The 18,128-nt window shown below is 54.1% G+C and overlaps 7 protein-coding genes across 10 annotated transcripts; 3 read left to right on the top strand and 4 right to left on the bottom strand.

Moving 5' to 3' along the window:
- Positions 1-323: 323 nt before the first annotated feature.
- PV07_08274 (uncharacterized protein) lies at positions 324-3,040 on the top strand. Its single transcript, XM_016395424.1, has 4 exons — positions 324-1,383; positions 1,439-1,637; positions 1,690-2,642; positions 2,745-3,040. The coding sequence occupies exons 1-4, from the start codon at positions 1,081-1,083 to the stop codon at positions 2,844-2,846; spliced, it is 1,557 nt and encodes a 518-aa protein (XP_016248843.1). The 5' UTR covers positions 324-1,080; the 3' UTR covers positions 2,847-3,040.
- On the bottom strand, positions 2,869-4,630 carry PV07_08275. Of its 2 annotated transcripts, XM_016395426.1 has the most exons (3): positions 4,354-4,630; positions 3,254-4,294; positions 2,869-3,194 (listed from the first exon to the last, which is right to left on the bottom strand). In XM_016395426.1, exons 2-3 carry the CDS (start codon positions 4,108-4,110, stop codon positions 2,966-2,968), a joined length of 1,086 nt encoding a protein of 361 aa, XP_016248845.1. In that variant the 5' UTR covers positions 4,111-4,294; positions 4,354-4,630; the 3' UTR covers positions 2,869-2,965. The 2 variants fall into 2 exon arrangements, with proteins under 2 accessions (XP_016248845.1, XP_016248844.1); XM_016395425.1 differs by having other exon boundaries at positions 3,254-4,630.
- A 250-nt stretch (positions 4,631-4,880) lies between these two features.
- PV07_08276 (uncharacterized protein) lies at positions 4,881-7,424 on the top strand. Its single transcript, XM_016395427.1, has one exon. It carries the CDS (start codon positions 5,227-5,229, stop codon positions 7,336-7,338), a length of 2,112 nt encoding a protein of 703 aa, XP_016248846.1. The 5' UTR covers positions 4,881-5,226; the 3' UTR covers positions 7,339-7,424.
- An 82-nt stretch (positions 7,425-7,506) lies between these two features.
- On the top strand, positions 7,507-9,592 carry PV07_08277 (uncharacterized protein). The gene is made up of 2 exons (XM_016395428.1): positions 7,507-7,698; positions 7,781-9,592. Exons 1-2 carry the CDS (start codon positions 7,611-7,613, stop codon positions 9,001-9,003), a joined length of 1,311 nt encoding a protein of 436 aa, XP_016248847.1. The 5' UTR covers positions 7,507-7,610; the 3' UTR covers positions 9,004-9,592.
- On the bottom strand, positions 9,198-11,297 carry PV07_08278. Of its 3 annotated transcripts, none has more exons than XM_016395431.1 (3): positions 11,119-11,297; positions 10,734-10,914; positions 9,198-10,664 (listed from the first exon to the last, which is right to left on the bottom strand). In XM_016395431.1, the coding sequence occupies exons 2-3, from the start codon at positions 10,780-10,782 to the stop codon at positions 9,967-9,969; spliced, it is 747 nt and encodes a 248-aa protein (XP_016248850.1). In that variant the 5' UTR covers positions 10,783-10,914; positions 11,119-11,297; the 3' UTR covers positions 9,198-9,966. The 3 variants fall into 3 exon arrangements, with proteins under 3 accessions (XP_016248850.1, XP_016248849.1, XP_016248848.1); XM_016395430.1 differs by having other exon boundaries at positions 10,734-10,932; XM_016395429.1 differs by having other exon boundaries at positions 10,734-11,297.
- On the bottom strand, positions 11,275-13,598 carry PV07_08279 (uncharacterized protein). Its single transcript, XM_016395432.1, has 3 exons — positions 12,290-13,598; positions 11,771-12,238; positions 11,275-11,717 (listed from the first exon to the last, which is right to left on the bottom strand). Exons 1-3 carry the CDS (start codon positions 13,040-13,042, stop codon positions 11,550-11,552), a joined length of 1,389 nt encoding a protein of 462 aa, XP_016248851.1. The 5' UTR covers positions 13,043-13,598; the 3' UTR covers positions 11,275-11,549.
- A 288-nt stretch (positions 13,599-13,886) lies between these two features.
- On the bottom strand, positions 13,887-17,887 carry PV07_08280 (trehalose-phosphatase). Its single transcript, XM_016395433.1, has 3 exons — positions 17,332-17,887; positions 14,458-17,143; positions 13,887-14,382 (listed from the first exon to the last, which is right to left on the bottom strand). The coding sequence occupies exons 2-3, from the start codon at positions 17,072-17,074 to the stop codon at positions 14,222-14,224; spliced, it is 2,778 nt and encodes a 925-aa protein (XP_016248852.1). The 5' UTR covers positions 17,075-17,143; positions 17,332-17,887; the 3' UTR covers positions 13,887-14,221.
- Between the last annotated feature and the right edge of the window lie 241 nt (positions 17,888-18,128).

The raw sequence follows: 18,128 nt of genomic DNA on the forward strand, positions 1-18,128 counted from the left end.
CTGTTGAGTGACTGGCTACCTACTTGTAGGTAGATTGTGAGAGCGTCTATTCGAGGTCAGACTGTGTCATTTTTTTCTTCTGGAGGCCTGAGATGCCCAGCCAGAGGCGGCAAGTGCTGGCGAGGTCACGTGCCTGCGCTCACAATTCCCACCGCAGGCAGGCAACTGGCAAACTGCGCCCAAGTAGAGAGGTGACCGGTGAACAACTCACCCATCCATCTGTGGTTGAAATCCTCTGATCCAGCCATTCTGTGCACCCCTCGTCCCTTGGAGTGAGGGAACGACTAAACTTTGGCTGATGGCCTTGCAGGGAGAGGCTCAGAGCAACGGGGAAGCGCATGCAAGATGAGACAGCCACCTCGCTAACCACACTCGAGCTTTTGTAGGGCATCTTCCAGCTGACGTCGGCCCGAAACCTGGCTTCCCCCGGACCCATCCTCCATGCCTACGCATCCTCCAGTACACCCACCATGTCCTCTGTAGATCACACCAGAGTCCAGAGACAAATGGGCGGGACGGCCCTAACCAGAGGCGGCTGGACCCATCGAGGCCGTGTCCTTCCCTCCACGAAGTCCTTCAAAGCTACCTCCCGAACCACTCGCCTCCATCCAAGGCTGTACAATGCCCATTTCCCACATCATGGGACTGGACTGAAAAGAAGCCATATCTTGCCAAATCCTGAGTCCGTCAACGAATGAATGGTCGATGGCTGTGTCTTTACAGGATTCTGCTACTGTTATTCGAGGATTTTGTCTTCTGTTTTCGACCCTGTGTATATGATTGGGTGTCGCTACGCTGTCTGGCCACACAATAGGAGCCTATCGGACTACCCCTCGGCTCGAGGCACACTGCTCCCAACATGTGAGGCCCAGGTGGTCAGTCCCAAGCGCGGCTGTGATGTAAGTAGTGCCTGCGCCCGATGAGGCCGGTAGACCATGAATCGTTGGCGAGCATCCTTTCACTCCATCTCCCTGCCCCGGTGACACTGCAAAGAAGAGATGCAATCAGAAGTACAGCACAGCGTCCTTTCTGCCCAAGCCTGCTTCATGACCAAATCCCTTGCGACGGCCAGGCTGTCTCATGTCTTCTGAATCAGAAGCCCCATCCGACACGTGGTCCACTCTCATCGCGGATTTGAAAGAAACAGCACTGGGCGACCAACAGACACCGACACCTTGTTCCAACGAAGGAGAGTTCAGGACCAATTTCGAGTCGCTCTGCAACGATCGCTATGAACCTAACGCTCAGCGACTTCTTAATCTGTTCTCTCGACAACATGGCACGATTACAACCTTTACCAGCACAATAGACGGCGCTCAAAATCTCCAGCCACCGGACACACTTAGTGATTTGTTCTGGCAACTTGCTTTTGCAACCATTCAGGTCGGCTCATGGAGGACGTTGTTTCTCAACTGACAACCTTGGCTAACCTGCCCAGGCCGCTCTTGACGCCGGATTATCACTGAAAGACCTCTTTGAAGAACTGAATCCCCTCAATCAAGCCCTCAAACCTTTCGGACCGCAGCTCCCGCAATTTCCTACCCGTCCTCGCGTGCAAGAACCCCTCCAGGTAGTATTCAGAGAATATATAGAGTGCTACAGCATCATGCTAAGCCACTTTGCAACACATCCCCCCGGTGAGTCAATTGCATCTGTTATCTGAAGAGGTTCAAGAACTGATGCCAATAGGCCTTACCTTCGACACCTTTCATTCCCGCGCCGAAGCCGCAGCTGAAATTTTTGAAACGCAACTGGAAGACTGGAAAGAGGTGGTGAAACGGTTTTCGGATGAAGAAACTAATAGGTCTCTGCCTGCATTTCCCGATCCGGGCTTGGACCGTCTGTCTCCTGGCTTGACTACAAGCGCACGGTTTCAGTGGCTTGAACCACTGGGCACGGGCACTTATGGCCAAGTCTCCAAGGTCCGCGAAGTCTCCACAAACAGCATCTATGCTCAAAAGACCATCAGGGTCCAAAATAGCCATCGCGCAAGGAACATTATCGAGCAGCAGGTCCGAAATGAGGTGGCCATCATGCACAAGCTACGTCACCATCATATTGCCTCGGTGCTGTTCTATGTCAGGGACGAAACCACCTTCTCCATCATTATGCTCCCCGTAGGCGACTACGACCTTCGACATTTCTTGGAGGTGAACTGTGCTGGCTTCCCCCGGACCGAGACGAGACACCTCGATCAGTGGTTCGGTTGCCTGGCCTCGGCGCTGGCATATGCACATCAGGAGCGAGTCAAACATGAGGATATCAAACCTTCAAACATACTGATCCGGGATCACCAGCCATATCTCGCCGATTTTGGTAGCGCGATTGATTTCTCTCTGATGGAAGGCAGCACCTCGACAGATGAGTATATTGTGGGCACACCAGTGTACTGGCCGCCAGAGCCACTACCACAACGAGGGCGGGCGGCCGACGTCTTTGCTCTCGGATGTGTCTTCAGCGAAATGCTCACTGTGAGGCAGCACAAGTCATTGCAAGAGTACCGTGATGCCCGCTATCTCCCTCACGTTGACAATGGATATGCTTTTCGGACGAACTTAGACGCGGTCTATACGTGGCTTCTGGAGCTCCCAGACAACGTCGGACCTCCAGAAGTGAGGTCGCTTTTGCTAGAGCAGACGATGGTACGTTTCCCCAGATTTCATATCGTGCCCACTCATACGGTCACATTGACTTTCTTCCACACAATGGCGAAATTGCTGACTTACCTTTTGGGACGACTTTAGAACATGTTAGCTGCAGACCACACGCAGAGACCAGAAGCACGTGTGGTCAAACGAAATTTCCGACACGAGGGAGATGCATTGTTTTGCCTTAGCTGTGGATGATCGGATAAGCATGAATCCATGGCAACATCATGAGTGGTTTTTCTGGCCCGTTTCTTCGGTAGCTTGTAGCCTACATTTTCGGGATGACTATACGTGGTATGATTTTTCCTTTGCTCTGCTCACAGTTCTTCTGAATCTGCGGAAGCAGCTTCAACTCCTATTTGAGACGATTCGTTCTCTTCGAAATTGTCTATTTCATCCATCCAGGGAATTCCTTCCTGGGCGCCGATACGGGTAATCGTCAATGCCGCGGCTTTACAGGCACGAATGACTGCCTCTCTGATGTCCCATTGTCCCATCTGCTTCTGTCGCAAATAATCTGTTGCGTACGCGCCCGTGAATGTGTCCCTGAGACCCTTGTCAGCCGTTCGTCAATTATATGAGCCACAACCAGGTTGGAGACTTGCCCTGCCCCCGTACAATCCAGCACATTGACGTTGAAAGCCGGGACGTGGCCAAACTCGTCGGCTCTGCCAAAGAAGGCTCCGCGAGCTCCCAACGTCAGTACCACGTTCTTGACCCCTTTCCCAAGAAAGTACTCGGCAATCTCTTGCCATGTCTCCTCATTCACCTCTTCGACCTCCCGGCCAGACATGGTAGCGGCTTCCGTCTCGTTCACCAACAGATGCGTGATAAGCGGGTAGAAGTTGCTGAGAATGTAATTCGCAGGGGCTGCGTTCAACAGAAGCTCGATGCCCGCCGCACCAGCCGTGTCCATTATCTTCTCAACCACTGTTCGATCGATTTCCATCTGTGCAATGACCAGATCCGGTGGCCGCCCGTTGGCAAGACTGTCGAGGTCGGTGAAGTAGTCAACAGTTAATGCATCGTTTGCGTTGTTCGCAAAAGTACAGCGATTCTCGCCACTGGCCACTTCCACCAAGACAAAACTCACTCCAGTCATCCCATCCACCTTCTGAAGGCGCGACACATCGACACCGTTCTCTTGCAGCACGTCTTCGAACATCTGGGCGTACTTGTCGTCCCCAACAGCGCCTACCATGCATACTTCGATCTCGTTCTCATTGGAGTAGTCGATTCTCTCGTCAAATGAGGTTAACTTTCCCTCGGGAGGCCGGGCATGGCAGCTTCGATAGGCGGCGATGGCCGAGTTTGCTCCTTTCCCTCCCAACGCCTCGTGGTACTGTCTCGCTCTGTAACTTTCCCCCCGATCTGGCATCCGGTCGGTAATCATGATACGATCGACATGGAGACAACCGATGACGGATATGAGCCGCGGCGCCATCGCGCCATACCGCGCCATGGTCAGAGAGAGGGTTGTAGCCAGAACCAGTGGCCAATCTTCCGCTTTGATAAAAGACAAAGATTGCGATGAGGCGCCCGCGCTTTCAACCAATCAATGGAAGGAGTAATTCGGGTAGACAACACCGCGGGTTGGAATTCCAGTTGGTAGACGAGCAAGCCCGCAATGCATGGTGAATGCTCCCCTGCGGCCAAGTTAGCAATCCCGCCGTGTGAGGATGAAGTGATGACACATGTTTACAACCGGTGAGGCTGAAGTTTCTTAGTAGCCGCGAGGGAGTCAGGAATCATGACCGCCCCGACAAGGCAGATTGATGCCTTGTCTTGCTGGCACCAGGCCATTTGTGAGAGGAGGTGAGAACCGATAGGCTGCAGGACTGGGCGAACCTCCGCACCTTCGACGGAACGAAGTGCCTAGGAGAGTAGCGGCTATGCAGACCGACGAATTCCATGGCCGCCCGCATGGCACACCAATCTGTGCGCTGGCAAGAGTGGTCTGCTGCTGGCTGCTGGTAGCTCTGTGTATTCGAGGGGGGAGGAGGGAGAGCTCAGAGTTGGCGGCTCGGTCCAGCCCCTCAAAAGCCCACATGCCTGAAGCCTCCCAAGACTTTGCCAGCCAGCATGCGCCCTATTAACCTTTACAATCGACATCCCAGGCCCCCCAACTGCAAAGAGGGAAGATATCCTAAACTTAGGCACGCCCTGGATGCCTGGGCCCCGGACCTCAGCCGCCCGCAAGATGCGCAGAAGCTCTTCTGGGCTATATAGACCACGGGGATCGCTGATGGGCCTTCCCTTGCAGAGTCACCCAGTACCCTACCCAGAGCCGAGTTGAAATTCAATGGGACATCTTGACACAGACTCCGCGCTGCATTTAACGGAGCCGAAAAGTCCTCGTATATAACGAGCTGGCCTCTCTTTCAAGGTGCAGGTCACTGTATAAGTCAAGGACAGAGTGCCGCCATTTCGAAAGGCAGACGAAACGCCCTATAGCAATGAAGACCACTCTTCATCTGTGAACGACAATACCTTACTTTACCCCCTCAACCCACCGTCAGTCACTGTTTACCTCCAGTCGAGTTCCCGACCAAGTGATGCAGTGCTATGGTAGTTCGACATGAGTGGCCTCGATGCAGCCGCAGGCATTGCAGGTCTGCTGACCCTGTCCTTCGCCTGTTTGCAGGGTTGTATCAAAGGGTTTACCCTGCTACGCCGAGCGCGCAGCCACGACCGTGATGTCGCGGTCGTGAGCTTGATGATCGAGCTTGAACAGCACAAGTTTCAGACATGGGCCGAAGAAGCTGGTCTGTTTGAGGACCCGCCGGACCTGCGGGTGAACGCTCGAGATGCCCGGTTCGTGCCCAAGATCCTGGAGCAACTGCAGACTCTTCTGCTGGATGTCAACGGGCTTAAGAAACGATACCACCTGGACATCAGGGTGGGCTCTGAAATCCTAGACCTCAACGAGGCCAATTCTGCGGGCTCCAGGCTACTTCCGCAACACCGAAAGAGCCTGTCCGAATTCTTCGAACACAAAACAAGGTGGAGGAAGTGGACATGGATCGCCTTTGATGAGAAGAACGTTCGCGCCTTGATGGAGGATGTCAAAGTCTTGGTGGGCCAGCTACAACAGTACCTTGACCACGAGAGGCAGGTCAAGATGGAACAGGCATTCGACATCTTCCTGCGAACAACCGTCGTCAAGACTGCCAACGAACAGAAACTAGGTGTTATCGGTCACGATCGCAATCACTCTTTCTCCAAGGGGGCTGTCCCCGCTGCTGCTCGTTTGAAAAGACAAGGTCTCCTTCTGGGGGTTACTGATGCATACACAGACAGTCCCTCAATCAACCAACGGCCGGAACCTTGGAGGACCTCAACAAATAGAGACACGCACACTTCTCTCTCCAGCCCCTCGATCGCATCATCGCCTTCATCCTCGTCCAAGTCGATGAGGCTGAACTCGATGGAGCTCGACTGCCCATCGCCGCCGCCCGAGGGTAGTCGGTACTTCGCTTGGTATGCTCGTGAGCCGGTACTCCTCGAGTGGAAGAGCGGTGGTAGAGGCATCAAGCTCCCGCTCCTCGAAAATCGGGTGGACCGGGTTTCGGCGTTTTTGCACGAGCTTGACTCGTCCTTTCACAGTTTACCTTGCCGTGGCTATATCAAAGATTGGGCCGTCAAGAACCGATATGCTTATGTCTTCGATCTTCCTTTCAGCGTCTACCCTCCGGCAGCGCAAAGAAGCCCGGTGGAGAGGCATATGGACCAACCTTCGTTGCCCAGTATGCACACGTTGCGAGACATGCTAGAACGACCGATGGGAATTCCGTCACTCAATCTCCGACTCTCCTACGCCATTACACTCTTGGAGACCTTGCTCCAAATCCATACTGCCGACTGGCTGCACAAGGAGCTTCGGTCGAACAACATCCTCTTCATTCGAGGACCGCAATCGGACAATGCATCCGATGAAGATATTTTACTTTCTCCGATATACGTCGCGGGCTATGTCTATGCAAGAGTAGACAGTCCGGATGAGCTCACGGAGCCTACGGAGTCGGACTTTGAAAACGACCTTTATCGCCATCCGCAGTCAATGGGTAGCTCTAGGGTTTCGTATCGCAAGAGCTTCGATATCTTCAGCGTCGGTTGCGTCCTGCTTGAGCTCGGGCTGTGGAAAAGCCTGCCAGACATTCTGCGGAACGGGTCTAAGGATGTGCGAAGTAGTGGGAGCCTGTCGAATGCCGCCTACAAGGGTCCGCGTTTCTCCTTTTCTTCCCCGTCAGCCACGCTCACGCCGAGATCTTCGTCCCACTCCATCAGCAGACAGAGTCGTGATAGTTTGAGGGAGAGGCAGAGTCATGATTTGAAGCTGCGCAGGAGTATTCGCTCGGTCGACCGAGAAACCCGTGACGACAGCCCAGCGCCTGCCTTTGACCTTCTGGAATTGCGACATCAGCTGCTGCTCTCCCACCTGAACGAGGGGCAGAGTCCTGAGACGGTCGCGACGCGGCGTACTTCATCCAACGACATTTTGAATGCGTTGAGAGGGGCAGCAGGCATGGGATATGCAGGAATAGTAGAGAGCTTCCTGCGGGTGGTGGAAAACATGAAGGCAGTGGAAAGCGACACAGATCCTGCGGGACCCGTGGATGAGCATGAATATGCCCTCAAGCTAGAGATGGAGTCTCTCAACACGCTCAGGGCCATTGCAAAAGTCATTTGAGGCAGCCGATAGAGACATGTAGGGGTTATCAAATCCCCCGGCCCCTGCTTCAGATGGCTTCAGTCTAGCTATAGTGGGTGTTTCAGCCTGATGGTTAGCCTGATCAGCCTCAATCCTGGCCGCGACCGACTCAGCTGCCTTTGCCTCTTCGTTTATTTTCTGTCGCGTCTTCCAGCGTGTTATTCTTTTCCTGCACGGCGTCTCGGCGTATCATCGCTTTTACCTGTTGTGGTTCTTTGTACATGATGTGAAACGCCCTCCCACCTTGCACCATGGCACCCGCGTCTTTGTCCAGCACTGCTTCTGACACTTCCATCCCTGCCGCAGAGGACTTGTTCAGCGATGAATCCGACTTCCACGGTAAGCCTAGTCTAGAGCCGGCACTGCCTTTGATCCCCGCAGGGCCTGTTGTTCATCTGATCTCACCTCTGCTGCGATATAGGGAGCTTGGAAACCAGGACGACATACAACAAGCTAGCCGCATCATACAATCCCCAGAAATATTGGGCCGTCCATGAATGGAACACCCAGGTGGCTGCCGCGAGAGGGAGGAAAGCGAGGCACGAAGCCGCCGCCCGACAGCGCGCGAAGCTTGCACTGCGGAAACAACGGGAGGCCGAACCGGCGCCAGATGATGGCCCAGCGCCCCAGCAGCAGACGGAACGGCAGATCAGGGCGGATTTGCAGGGAGATGGAGACAGGGTGATGAAAGTCGACGCGAAAGTCAGTACCTCCGCAGGCCATGAAGAACCTGACACCGGGGTCGCCGATATCGAACAAGACGAGTCGCGCAAGCCACAGAACTTCTATGAGGGTCTCCCATCCGCCAAACAGCTCTCGGAGTCTGTCCCCGACTTCCTCGCCCGCCTGCCTCCTTCGACCACCACTCCTGTCGCCGCTGGGGGCCAACCGTGGATCTGGATCGCCAACCCTTACCCTCCCCCTGGCAAACGCTCCCTGGGACAGGCAGGAAACGCGAGTTCCGACCCCGAGTCCGGTGACGGTGATAGAGCCACGTTCCGCCAACTCGGGACGCGTCTTCTGGAAGGATATCTCTCGCGCAAACGTGAAGCCGAGTCTCAGAACCCCGGGAAAGCGGCCGGGGCCATCACGCGCATGCTCCGTCCCGATCGCTTGCAGTTGGAAACGGACATCAGGGAGTTGGCCACATCCCAGCGTGTCACGGCAGGGAAGTGGATGCTCTTCCCGCGTGAGGAGGAAGTCGACTCAGTCTGGGCGGTTGTTGCGCGTGCCGTGTGGGAGGGCAAGTTGGGCACCACGGCCAAGGTGGCGACCGCCAAGGCAGAGGAAGGGATGATGGTCGTCGATGATCATGACGGCGGCAGCGGCACGAGAGACAGAGGTCTCAGACTGATATGCATCTACACCCGGGACTTCTCCGACCAAGCAGATGTCAAGCGCGTGCTGCAGGCTCTGAAGGATCTCGGCCTGCTCAACCTCGCCGGACCCGGCGGCGCCGGGACGAATCCTGCGCTCAAGACCATCTACTACAAATGCGACGCCTACACGCACCTCGACCTGAGCAGCGGGAACGAGTACAAGTTGCGCGCGAGCATGTACTCGTCCCGCGACCTGTTTCCGGAGTGGTACCCCGGTGGCGCCAGTGCCGGTACCGGTTCTAGCAGAGGGTACGGATATCAGTGACAGGATAAGAGCAAAGAGAGAGGCGGTGTGCTGAAGAGGAGCCAAATAACCGTGGCACAAAACAAAAGAGAGCAAATCGAGTCTCTGCAGTCCAGGAACTTGTCTGGTGTCGATTCAAGTGAGATGGAGATGGAGATGGAGATGGAGATCTGTGTGCGTTGCTTTTCGTGCGATGGATCACGGATGGATGCGTGGATGGATGGACGGATGGTATGTTGGTTGCACGGCGTTCGCCGAGGGACAATATGTACACACATCATCCCTCAAGATGCCTCGCTACCTACCTAGGAGTCTATCTGCGGAGGTGGAGATGGAGATAAGAGCTGTGTGATGTACTGGTCAAGATTGCAGTGTGTTGTTCTTGTTCTTCCGTGTGGCTACCACTACCACTACTACTACCACCGACACGCCGCTGATGATGATGATGATGATGATGATGATGATGATGATGATGATGATGAGATCGCTCATGACAATCGGGACGTGACAAGATTGTCTGCTGGTCGTTACGCTGTGGCGATACCGTGTGTATAGCGAAGCCATCCAAGCGCACATGGAGAGAAATCAAGGAGAAAGAGGCGTCGGGGTGGAAGGGTTCTTCATCTCCCGCTTTGTCTGTACTGAGTTATCAGGATGCTGTGAAATCATGCCCTCGGTCTCACTTCCTCTCCTCATTCCTCTCCTTCCACTATCGTCATCATCGTCGTCATCGTCGTCATATCATATCGTCTCTGCTCTATGCTGCCTCCCCCGCCATCCGCTGATGCAAAAAAGGACGTGTAACAAAGGAAAGGGAAGACTTCGAGATGATCTCGATCATGCAGCCCCTTAACCAAGATCCACTCAGGGCGTCCTGTGCAACCCATGGCCGCCATGGCCTTCGTGGGGCTCATGCGGCACATCCCATACGCACGGCTCTCGAAGTCTGTACAGTAGTCGTTTGGCTGGAGAGTGAGGGAGTCCTCATTTCTTGGCTTTTTTGGCCGACTTTGCTCCGCCGGCAGTGCCCAGGGCTGCTTCTCTCAGCTTAGCCTCGCGATCGTTCTTGTCTTTGTCACGGGCCTCTTTCTCCTCCTTTTCGGCCTGTTTCCGTGCCGCAGCGGCCTCGCGTTGCTCGCGGATCAGCTTCAGCCTCGCCAGGTCAGCCCTTGCTTCGTCGGTCTTGCCCTCGGCGTGGAGTTTCTGATATCTCTCTCGAGCTTGCTGGGCAGCAATAGCCTCTCGCTCCCGCCTGCTGAGATTCTCCTTGTCCGCCTTCTTTGGTGTTTCGCCACTGGCACCCGTGACCGCTCGAGCCTGCGACCTTGCCTTTTGCGTGTGGTTGGGATTTGCCGGCATGTCTTCGTCTTCCTCTTCTTCCTCGTCTTCAGAAGTACTGGGCAGGTCCCCGACGGCGGCTGTCTTTTGGTTCTTCTTGGCAATGGCTTCTTGTTTCTTCTTGCGAGCGAGCTCTTTGCGTTGTTCTCGAGTCAGCTCATTTGACGAGGCCTGCGCGGCGGAAGCTCCCTCGCCAGAGTCCGAGGACTCTTCTGAGGAGGATTCTTCCTCTTCTGAGGAGTCCTCCTCCTCCTCCTCCTCTTGTTCTCCTGGCTCTCGCCACATGCCCATCTGATTACCCTCTTTGTCTAAAGGTTGCAGGTCACGGGAGAAATGCTTGCCACCTGCGGTTTAGAGTCAGCTAGCTGTGGTGTAGACTGGATGAGGTTTGGGTGGAATCAGAGTGTACATACCTCCTCTGGTCGGCTTTGAGAATTTTCCTCCTCGTCCTCGTGGAGCCATGGTGAAAAGTGTAAGGGGCAGGCGGATTCGGGCAAACGTGTGGTCAAGGAGAGGAGCAGGGCGGGGCAGTCTCTCGTAGAGGCGGCTAATTTGCAGGGTAGGTCAACAGAGATCTTGACTCGGTAGATAAAGCTGCAAGATGTGGTGTCCCTTGAAAGTGCGATCAGCAAAACCCTCATTCAGGCTGGACAGGAAGCAGAAAGTGCGGGCATGTGACTGGAACAAAGGGCGGTGGCCTCGAGGTTGCAACCAAAAGAATTTCTTTGTGCCCAAACGCGGGGGAGGAGAGGGAAAAAAAAGGGGGTTGCGTCCAAGAGCAGATGGAAGGGAACCTACACAAGTTGTCACTAAAGAGGCCGCAGCACAAAGTCCACCAGAGACAGTGAGGCAGAAGAGGAAGTCACTTGTTGAAGATGCTGAAGAGAGAAAGAAACAGAACGACAAGGGGAGGGAGGCAGCCACACATGATGCCAGATGCAAGATGCAAGATCCCGCTGAGTTGTCACTGGAGCCACCAGCCTCATCCCACCAATCAGCATCACTCCCCACGCTGTGTCGTGGCGATACAAGGCTGGCGCTCCCTGAACAGACACAACCGCCACAAGCATCCGAGGGGCTGATCCGGTGGTCGATATCTCGAGCATCGTCCCAGAATGACCCACAAGATCTAGGATTCCAGGTCTGTAGATGAGATACGGGCGAGGAAGCCACTACCACTCCCTGACTGCTAAGCCAGCGGCCATCGGGAGGAATGCAGGGGACCATTCTCACACCCTTACTCGCTTCCATCCTACAGTGACCCATCTTACACACAGCAGTACCATTGCCGCCGACATCATGCTTGTTGCTGCGAACACTTGTAGCCCAATGAACTTCCCTCCATCGCTTTGTATCAGCGCTCCCGCAATTGGGGATCCTGTCAAGACTGCGAGGCCCTGGGACACAGTTTGGGTTAGAACAGTGCTTACGAGGGCCAAAGTCGACTTACCGCGATACTAAAGCCCATGCCCGTGCGAACACCCGCCTTTTTCGGGTCTCTTGTCAAGCTGGTAAGCACCACAGGAAACAAAGCCTGAATCCCGGCGGCGACGACACCATATACCACGGCGAAAATCCATAGTCCAGTCACTGAGTCCACTGCAATCCAACAGTAGAGAATTATGCCAGCCACACCGACCATGGGGATCATCAAGTTCAACGGACCGACCCATCTCTGAGCGATATATGCCGGAACCACCCGAGAAGGCACTCCCACGCCGTTCAAGACCATCAGCAGGTTGATGCTCGTGGCTTGACTGGTCCCCAGGGCATCCCTGCCAAAGGTGCCAATGAAGAAGAACCCAACGTAGACCGACCAAAAGTAAAGGAATGAAGCCATGAGATATAGTGTATATGGCGCTTCCCTTAAGGCCGACCATTCCACCACCGGCCCAGATTTTCGAGGCGGCAAGCGTGGCTACCGGGACACATCAGCACTCAGCCTCATTGACAAGGATCAGCCACTCACTTTCAGGAACATAAACGCCACGCCCGCGAGGAGGAGCTGCACAAATGCCATGGTGCGAATAGTCCAAGGAAACCCAGCCGTCGGCAACATCTTTTCGGCGATGGCAGGGAACACGAGACCGCCAATTGCCGAACCTGTCACGGCCATTCCCAATGCAGTTGCCCTTTTGTGCTCGAAGTAAGTGCTCGCCAGTGCCAGGGTTGGAACAAATGCCAGTCCATATCCAAATCCAACGCAGACCGTTTGTGCCAGAAAGATTTGCCAGTATTCGCGGCACAAACTGAGCAAAAAAAGACCTACAACGTAGATGACACTTCCACAGATGTACTGAATGTTGAAGAAACCTGCATCGAGAGCCCTCCCTGTGAAGGTCCCCATCCCGAACAGCACAAAGACCTGAGTGGTCCCAATCCAGGCCACCGAGCTCGGGTCACCTATCCTCATGACCTCGACGTAGTAAGTCTGGAATACTCCAAAGCTGTTGATGAAGCCCCAGGTATTGAAGATGACTAGATGCGTGGCAAAGGCCACAGACCAGGCCTTGAAGCCTCCATCTGGTGGTGGCCCTGGATCCGCAATATCGGGCGTCCGGATCCTGGAGAGCGTCTTTGAAAGAACACCTGTGGACTTTTGCAGGTTCGAGGTTGCTAGATGGATGTCACCCGTGGAGGTATTGATCTCGATCTGTTCCTTTTCATCCTCAATATCCCTCTGAGTCCTCGGGATGTGTTCCACCTCGACAGGATCTCCCATGCTTGTCCTTCAATATTAGACATACACCTGGCTTCTGACCGAACAATGGGGTAAACGGGCGTTAGGTGCCTCTCAGGCAGACCTCACCAGCATAGGACATGACGCGAATTTAAAGCAGGGACAGCCTAGGTTGACCGACAGTTGAGCATCGAGAGTAGGTATGGAGAAGGCCGTAGCAAAGTTCCAGTCAACCATCTTGTAGCCCCGCACCCTGGCGATGGCCGTGATATCCGTTCCCTCAACTCGGTGGCTGCTTCCACCCTTTGCCGCATTCTTTCCATCTGAGCTATTGGCGGGGGAAATTCTGAGTTGGGTGACAGGTAATGGAGCGAGGCACAAGTCTTTGTAAGCCTGAGGGACCGATTAGAACATGGTTGAGCAGGCAGCGACTCGTCTTTCAGAGGTCAAACAGAGCGTCAGGACTTCGTGAGGGACACCGACGACCTTGATCCGGTGGAATAGGATTGTGACTAGGTAGCTCTATGTGCTTTCTTCGTGTCTGAGGCTTATGCAAGCACAACATGGCCAATGATGCGAGAGTACTGATGGAGAGAAGAGCGAAGCAAGACAGCTGAGAAGGATGAGAAGTGGAATCCATATATGGAGAACGCTGTCAAAACTGCCCCTCTAGGCTTGTGGTCTGGGGACGCTGTCGGACTTCTTGGCCTACTTCTGGCTCGTTCATAAAGTAGCAGCCTCACTTCAATGCTGGGTGGCGGCAATACACCGGCTACGCTCTACAGGTGGTCCGTTCAAACCACCCAGTCACTCTGGTCACTCCCCAGACGGCATCAAGCCAAAGATATTGACCCCAACATCCTAAGAAGTGAAAGGAGAGAAACATGGGACGTGAAATAAGTTTCAAGAGCTAGGTCTATAAAGCCCGAGTCGCAACAACAGCAAAGTTCTACCACCGTGACCTATTCTGTGTTCTCTCTTTGTCCGTGGTCATATCAATCAGCACATAAAGCGCTCTTTTTCCAATGTAACTTGTCGTCTTTGTCTTGGTGTCCTGGGTTTCCAAGGCATGCCTGTCGCACATCAACCTCCCTGCGCCCGAGAAGAGTCGCCGCTGCAGTGATCGCCTGACGACGTATCCTGTCGTGGCATTGATCGTTTATGTGAACAGATATGTGAACAGAGATACCCAGTCATAGCCCCGCCCCGCGCCTTTGGAGGCTACAAGTTCTCTGCCTTGTTCAAAGCCGCGATTGTTGCAATGACATCGCTCGGCTCAAGTAAGTGCCATGTCGCCAGGGTGCGTTTACTGCTGGCGCCCACAGTACACGCAAAGACATGTTCTTTGGGAAGATCCGTCTTGAGGAGGGCGCGGAACATATCTGAGCGTCATCACGGTCAGTGGAACTGTGTCCTGCACCCGGGGGGTCGCCGCGACCATCTGATTAGAGACTCACCTTCGTCGGTCTGATCATCCCCCAAACACAACACAAACTCCGGTGGTTCACCCCTCGCGTATCCGTATTCATTAATCAACCTTGTTGCAATGAAGCCTTTGTTCACAAACTGCGGCCTCACCTCCAAGTTGGCCTTCCCACTCATGACTTCAACATCCCAATGCTTCATAACATTCTCCTCCAACGCTTTTCGACACTCCCTTGCCTGGAAAGCACCGAAATCAGGGTCAGCCTGTCGATAGTGCCATGTCAATGCAACCCGTTTCTTCTCGATCCACGACCCCTGAGTACGTTCTGTGTAGTAAGAGAATACGTCCATAACTTCCTTCTGCCACCCCATGTCCATGGCCGCAGCAAGGTTCTCCCATGTCTCCGACCCAGGCCGTCGTAGGAAACAGCCGTGTTCAGCACTCAAGCCCAATTCAGTAATGTGACCCATCCATTCTTCGAGGAAGGACGCATCGCGGCCACTGATTATCCAGACATTGTTGCGTGGGTCGGCTGCAAGGGCCTTGAGGGTACGGATGACTCGGTCAGACGGAATTGCCGCGTTGGGGTCTTTCACGATTGGCGTGAGTGTGCCATCATAGTCGAACATGAAGAGCCGTTTCTTTGCAGCGTGGTATTGCTGAATCATACGATTGCGGTCCAGCGCGGGCGTAAGATCGCTTTGAGTGAACGAGGTGAGGTTGGTAAGCAAGCGTTTGAGGAAACTGTTCGACCAGGTCGCTACATTGTGTGTTGTCACGTAGTTGTAGAGTTTCTCGTGATTGCTCTTCTTTTGAGCTTCGGGCATCTCAAGTGCCTGCTTTAGTGCGTCGGCCACACCGCCCAGGTCCCATGGATTGATGTGGATGGCATTGCTCAGGCTGGCTGCAGTCCCAGAAAACTCTGACAGAATCAACGGTCCGTGATTGTTTTTCTGGCAGATGACATATTCCAGACTCGTCGTGTTCATACCGTCCCTGACACTGGTGATAAGTCCCACATCGGCAATCCGGAGAAGAGCAAAATATTCTTGCGACGAGAGATATTGCGGGTAGTGTTGGACTGGGGAATGGCTCAACGACCCGTATTGGCCATTTATCCTGGAGACCAGATTTGAGATTTTGTGTTCAATCTTGTGTGCGCCGTCCACCTTCTCTTCCATCACGCTCGTAGGACTGGTCACCTGAATGAGTACCACCTTGTCGCGCCATTCCGGATATCGTTCCAAGAAGATCTCAAACGCCATCAGCTTTTGCGATACCCCTCGGACGGTGTCGAGTCTATCACGACCAACAACAATCTTCTTGCCGGCGTACATTTTCTTCAAGGCTTTCATGTTTTGCTCTATTACAGGATCGCCAAAAGCTGTTTTCTGCACCGCTGCCACATCGATGCCGATGGGAAACACGTCCACAGCAACGTGAGCCCCATATGCATCCACGCCCGCCGAACTCGACTCGAAGCCCAGGATGCGTTTGCAGCAGGAGTTGAAATGTCGAGAGAAGCTGTATGACTGGAAGCCGATCATTGTCGCACCGAGAGCCCCAGTTAAGATGTCTTTTCTTCGGGGCAGACATCGCATGTATTCGCTACTAGGGAAAGGGATGTGCAGGAAAAACCCAATGTAGATATTGGGGATGCGTTGACGCAGCATGCTCGGTAGCAACATTAAATGGTAGTCGTGGATCCAGACAATGTCCCCAGGCTGATATATGTGCAAAATTCGGTCGGCAAAGCACTGGTTCATCTGCACATAATCCGCCCACGAAGTCTTCTCGGCTCGGCCATCATCGGGACCATGGTGTCGGTAGTGGAAAAGAGTGTAGAGCTCGTGCTCTGCATATTTCCGCCACCGGCTTTGGTCCTTGAAGATGAATTCGCCATCCTCATCTCCTTGGCCCTCGGGTAGCCACACAGGAAGAACTTTGCCATTTGGATGTTGCGCCAGGATTTTCTCCAGACGAGTGCGGTCAGAACGAGGTATTCTCAGATGGTCAGGATGAGGAACGTGAGTGTTTGGTGTGGCACCATTCACTGGATAGGGTGCGGCAGACTTGTTGATGGGGTGGGGAGCTTTCGCGGCCGCGATTGCTGCGGCCGCGTCGGACTGCAAGATGCTGATAGCTCTTGCTTGTTGTTGCGTGCGGATCTCACCCGTCCATCCGACCAAGGTGTGGTTCCAGGGGGTCTTATCCGAGGAGAGATGGGCGAATGAGTCGAACAATGCAGAAGTGCCGCGTCGGTTGGATAGCTCCCATTCACCATTCCCTCCGTGTGTCAGTTGATACGGAATGCAAAAAGTGGCACTGATGACATTCCCACTCAGCCGCAAACCAGGATAAGCTGTTCGAGGGTCGACCTCCAAGGCCTCGGCGCCTCTGGAATCAACAAGGCTGAGCCGGCGCAGTAACTCCTTTCCAGACCTTGCTCCCTTTGCGACCTCTGCCGGTGATTCTGAAGCTGCGGACTCATTGGTGGACTGTCTTTGAGGCAGAGAGAAATAAGAAGTCGTTGGCCGTTCTGGTTCCGACGATATCTTCTCTGGTTCGCTTGTCAACTCTGGTCTATGGCCGGGAGGATCATTGTCTGAACGAAGAACTTGACTGGGTGAAGCCGTATGGGTGACCATGGTAGCACTGCTGAACTGGATTGCAGAAAGAGAGTGTGTACTAGAACATATAGGAAGAAGGAGAAAGTGCTAGAATGCTAGGATCAGCCTCTTCAGCCCGAACAAGGAACATTAACGCTGATCAGTAACTCGGTGAGCGAGTGATATGGTGATAACGAAGGCCGGTGATGACGGCGGGGTATAGTGAGCAAAGGTAAAAATAACGACGCAGGAAGTCAAGGCGTGAGGAGCACAGGATTGGAGGAGGCGGGAAGTACCTTCGTAGAAGTTGTCGCACTTTTTGACGCGATCAGGCACAAGGCTCAAGCTATGATGTCGCACACGCACACGAAAAAAGCCGGCGTTCAGAAGGCGCAAGGTGGAGGGAGGGGTTGATTTAGAGGTCTTGCGTCTGACTGGAACCGTGGGTTAATTCGGAAGGCAATCCCGGTTCGAACAGGTTCGTCATATGTCCCCTGGTCTCTTGTTGTCTTGTCGTCGCTGGAGGCTCAGGACGGGCAGGAGAAAGTGATGGTCGAGGTGGAAGTGGCTTCAATAAGGGAGATATGAGGTTGGAAGAATCTCCGGCATTGCAACTGTCACCCTCCCGTCTCTTCTGTCTCTTTCGACGCTCTGGAGGGCTCCAGGAGGAATATCGGATGGGGTGAGGTATGACACTGAGCGTTGTCTGATCGAGCTCTTGCAGGCTCTGCATGGAAGAAGATTGGCTGCGCCAGGCAATGTGCTGGATCTGCTGGCCCTGGTGGCCCCGGCTCGAAGGTCGAAGGTGAAGGAAACCCTAGACTGAGAAGCTCAGCAATGACCCGCAGCCAGATCATTCGTTGGTGACCGCTGTTGGGAAGCAAAGTTATGGGGGGCTTGTTAAGGGAGGGGTGCTCTCTCGCTTGACCAGGGAAAAGCTCGGAATAATGGAAAAGGGTGGAACTTCAGAGCCAAAAGGGCCTGGACCATGGGGCACTGGGCAGCAGTTTAGGCGTGGATCCTCCCTGGGTCTCATCAGCCCAACCAAAGATCTCTCTAAGCGTGAGAATAGGTAAGCCTGTGGGGCACCTGA

The sequence above is a fragment of the Cladophialophora immunda genome (assembly GCF_000835495.1).
Source record: "Cladophialophora immunda strain CBS 83496 unplaced genomic scaffold supercont1.4, whole genome shotgun sequence".
NCBI lineage: Eukaryota > Fungi > Ascomycota > Eurotiomycetes > Chaetothyriales > Herpotrichiellaceae > Cladophialophora > Cladophialophora immunda.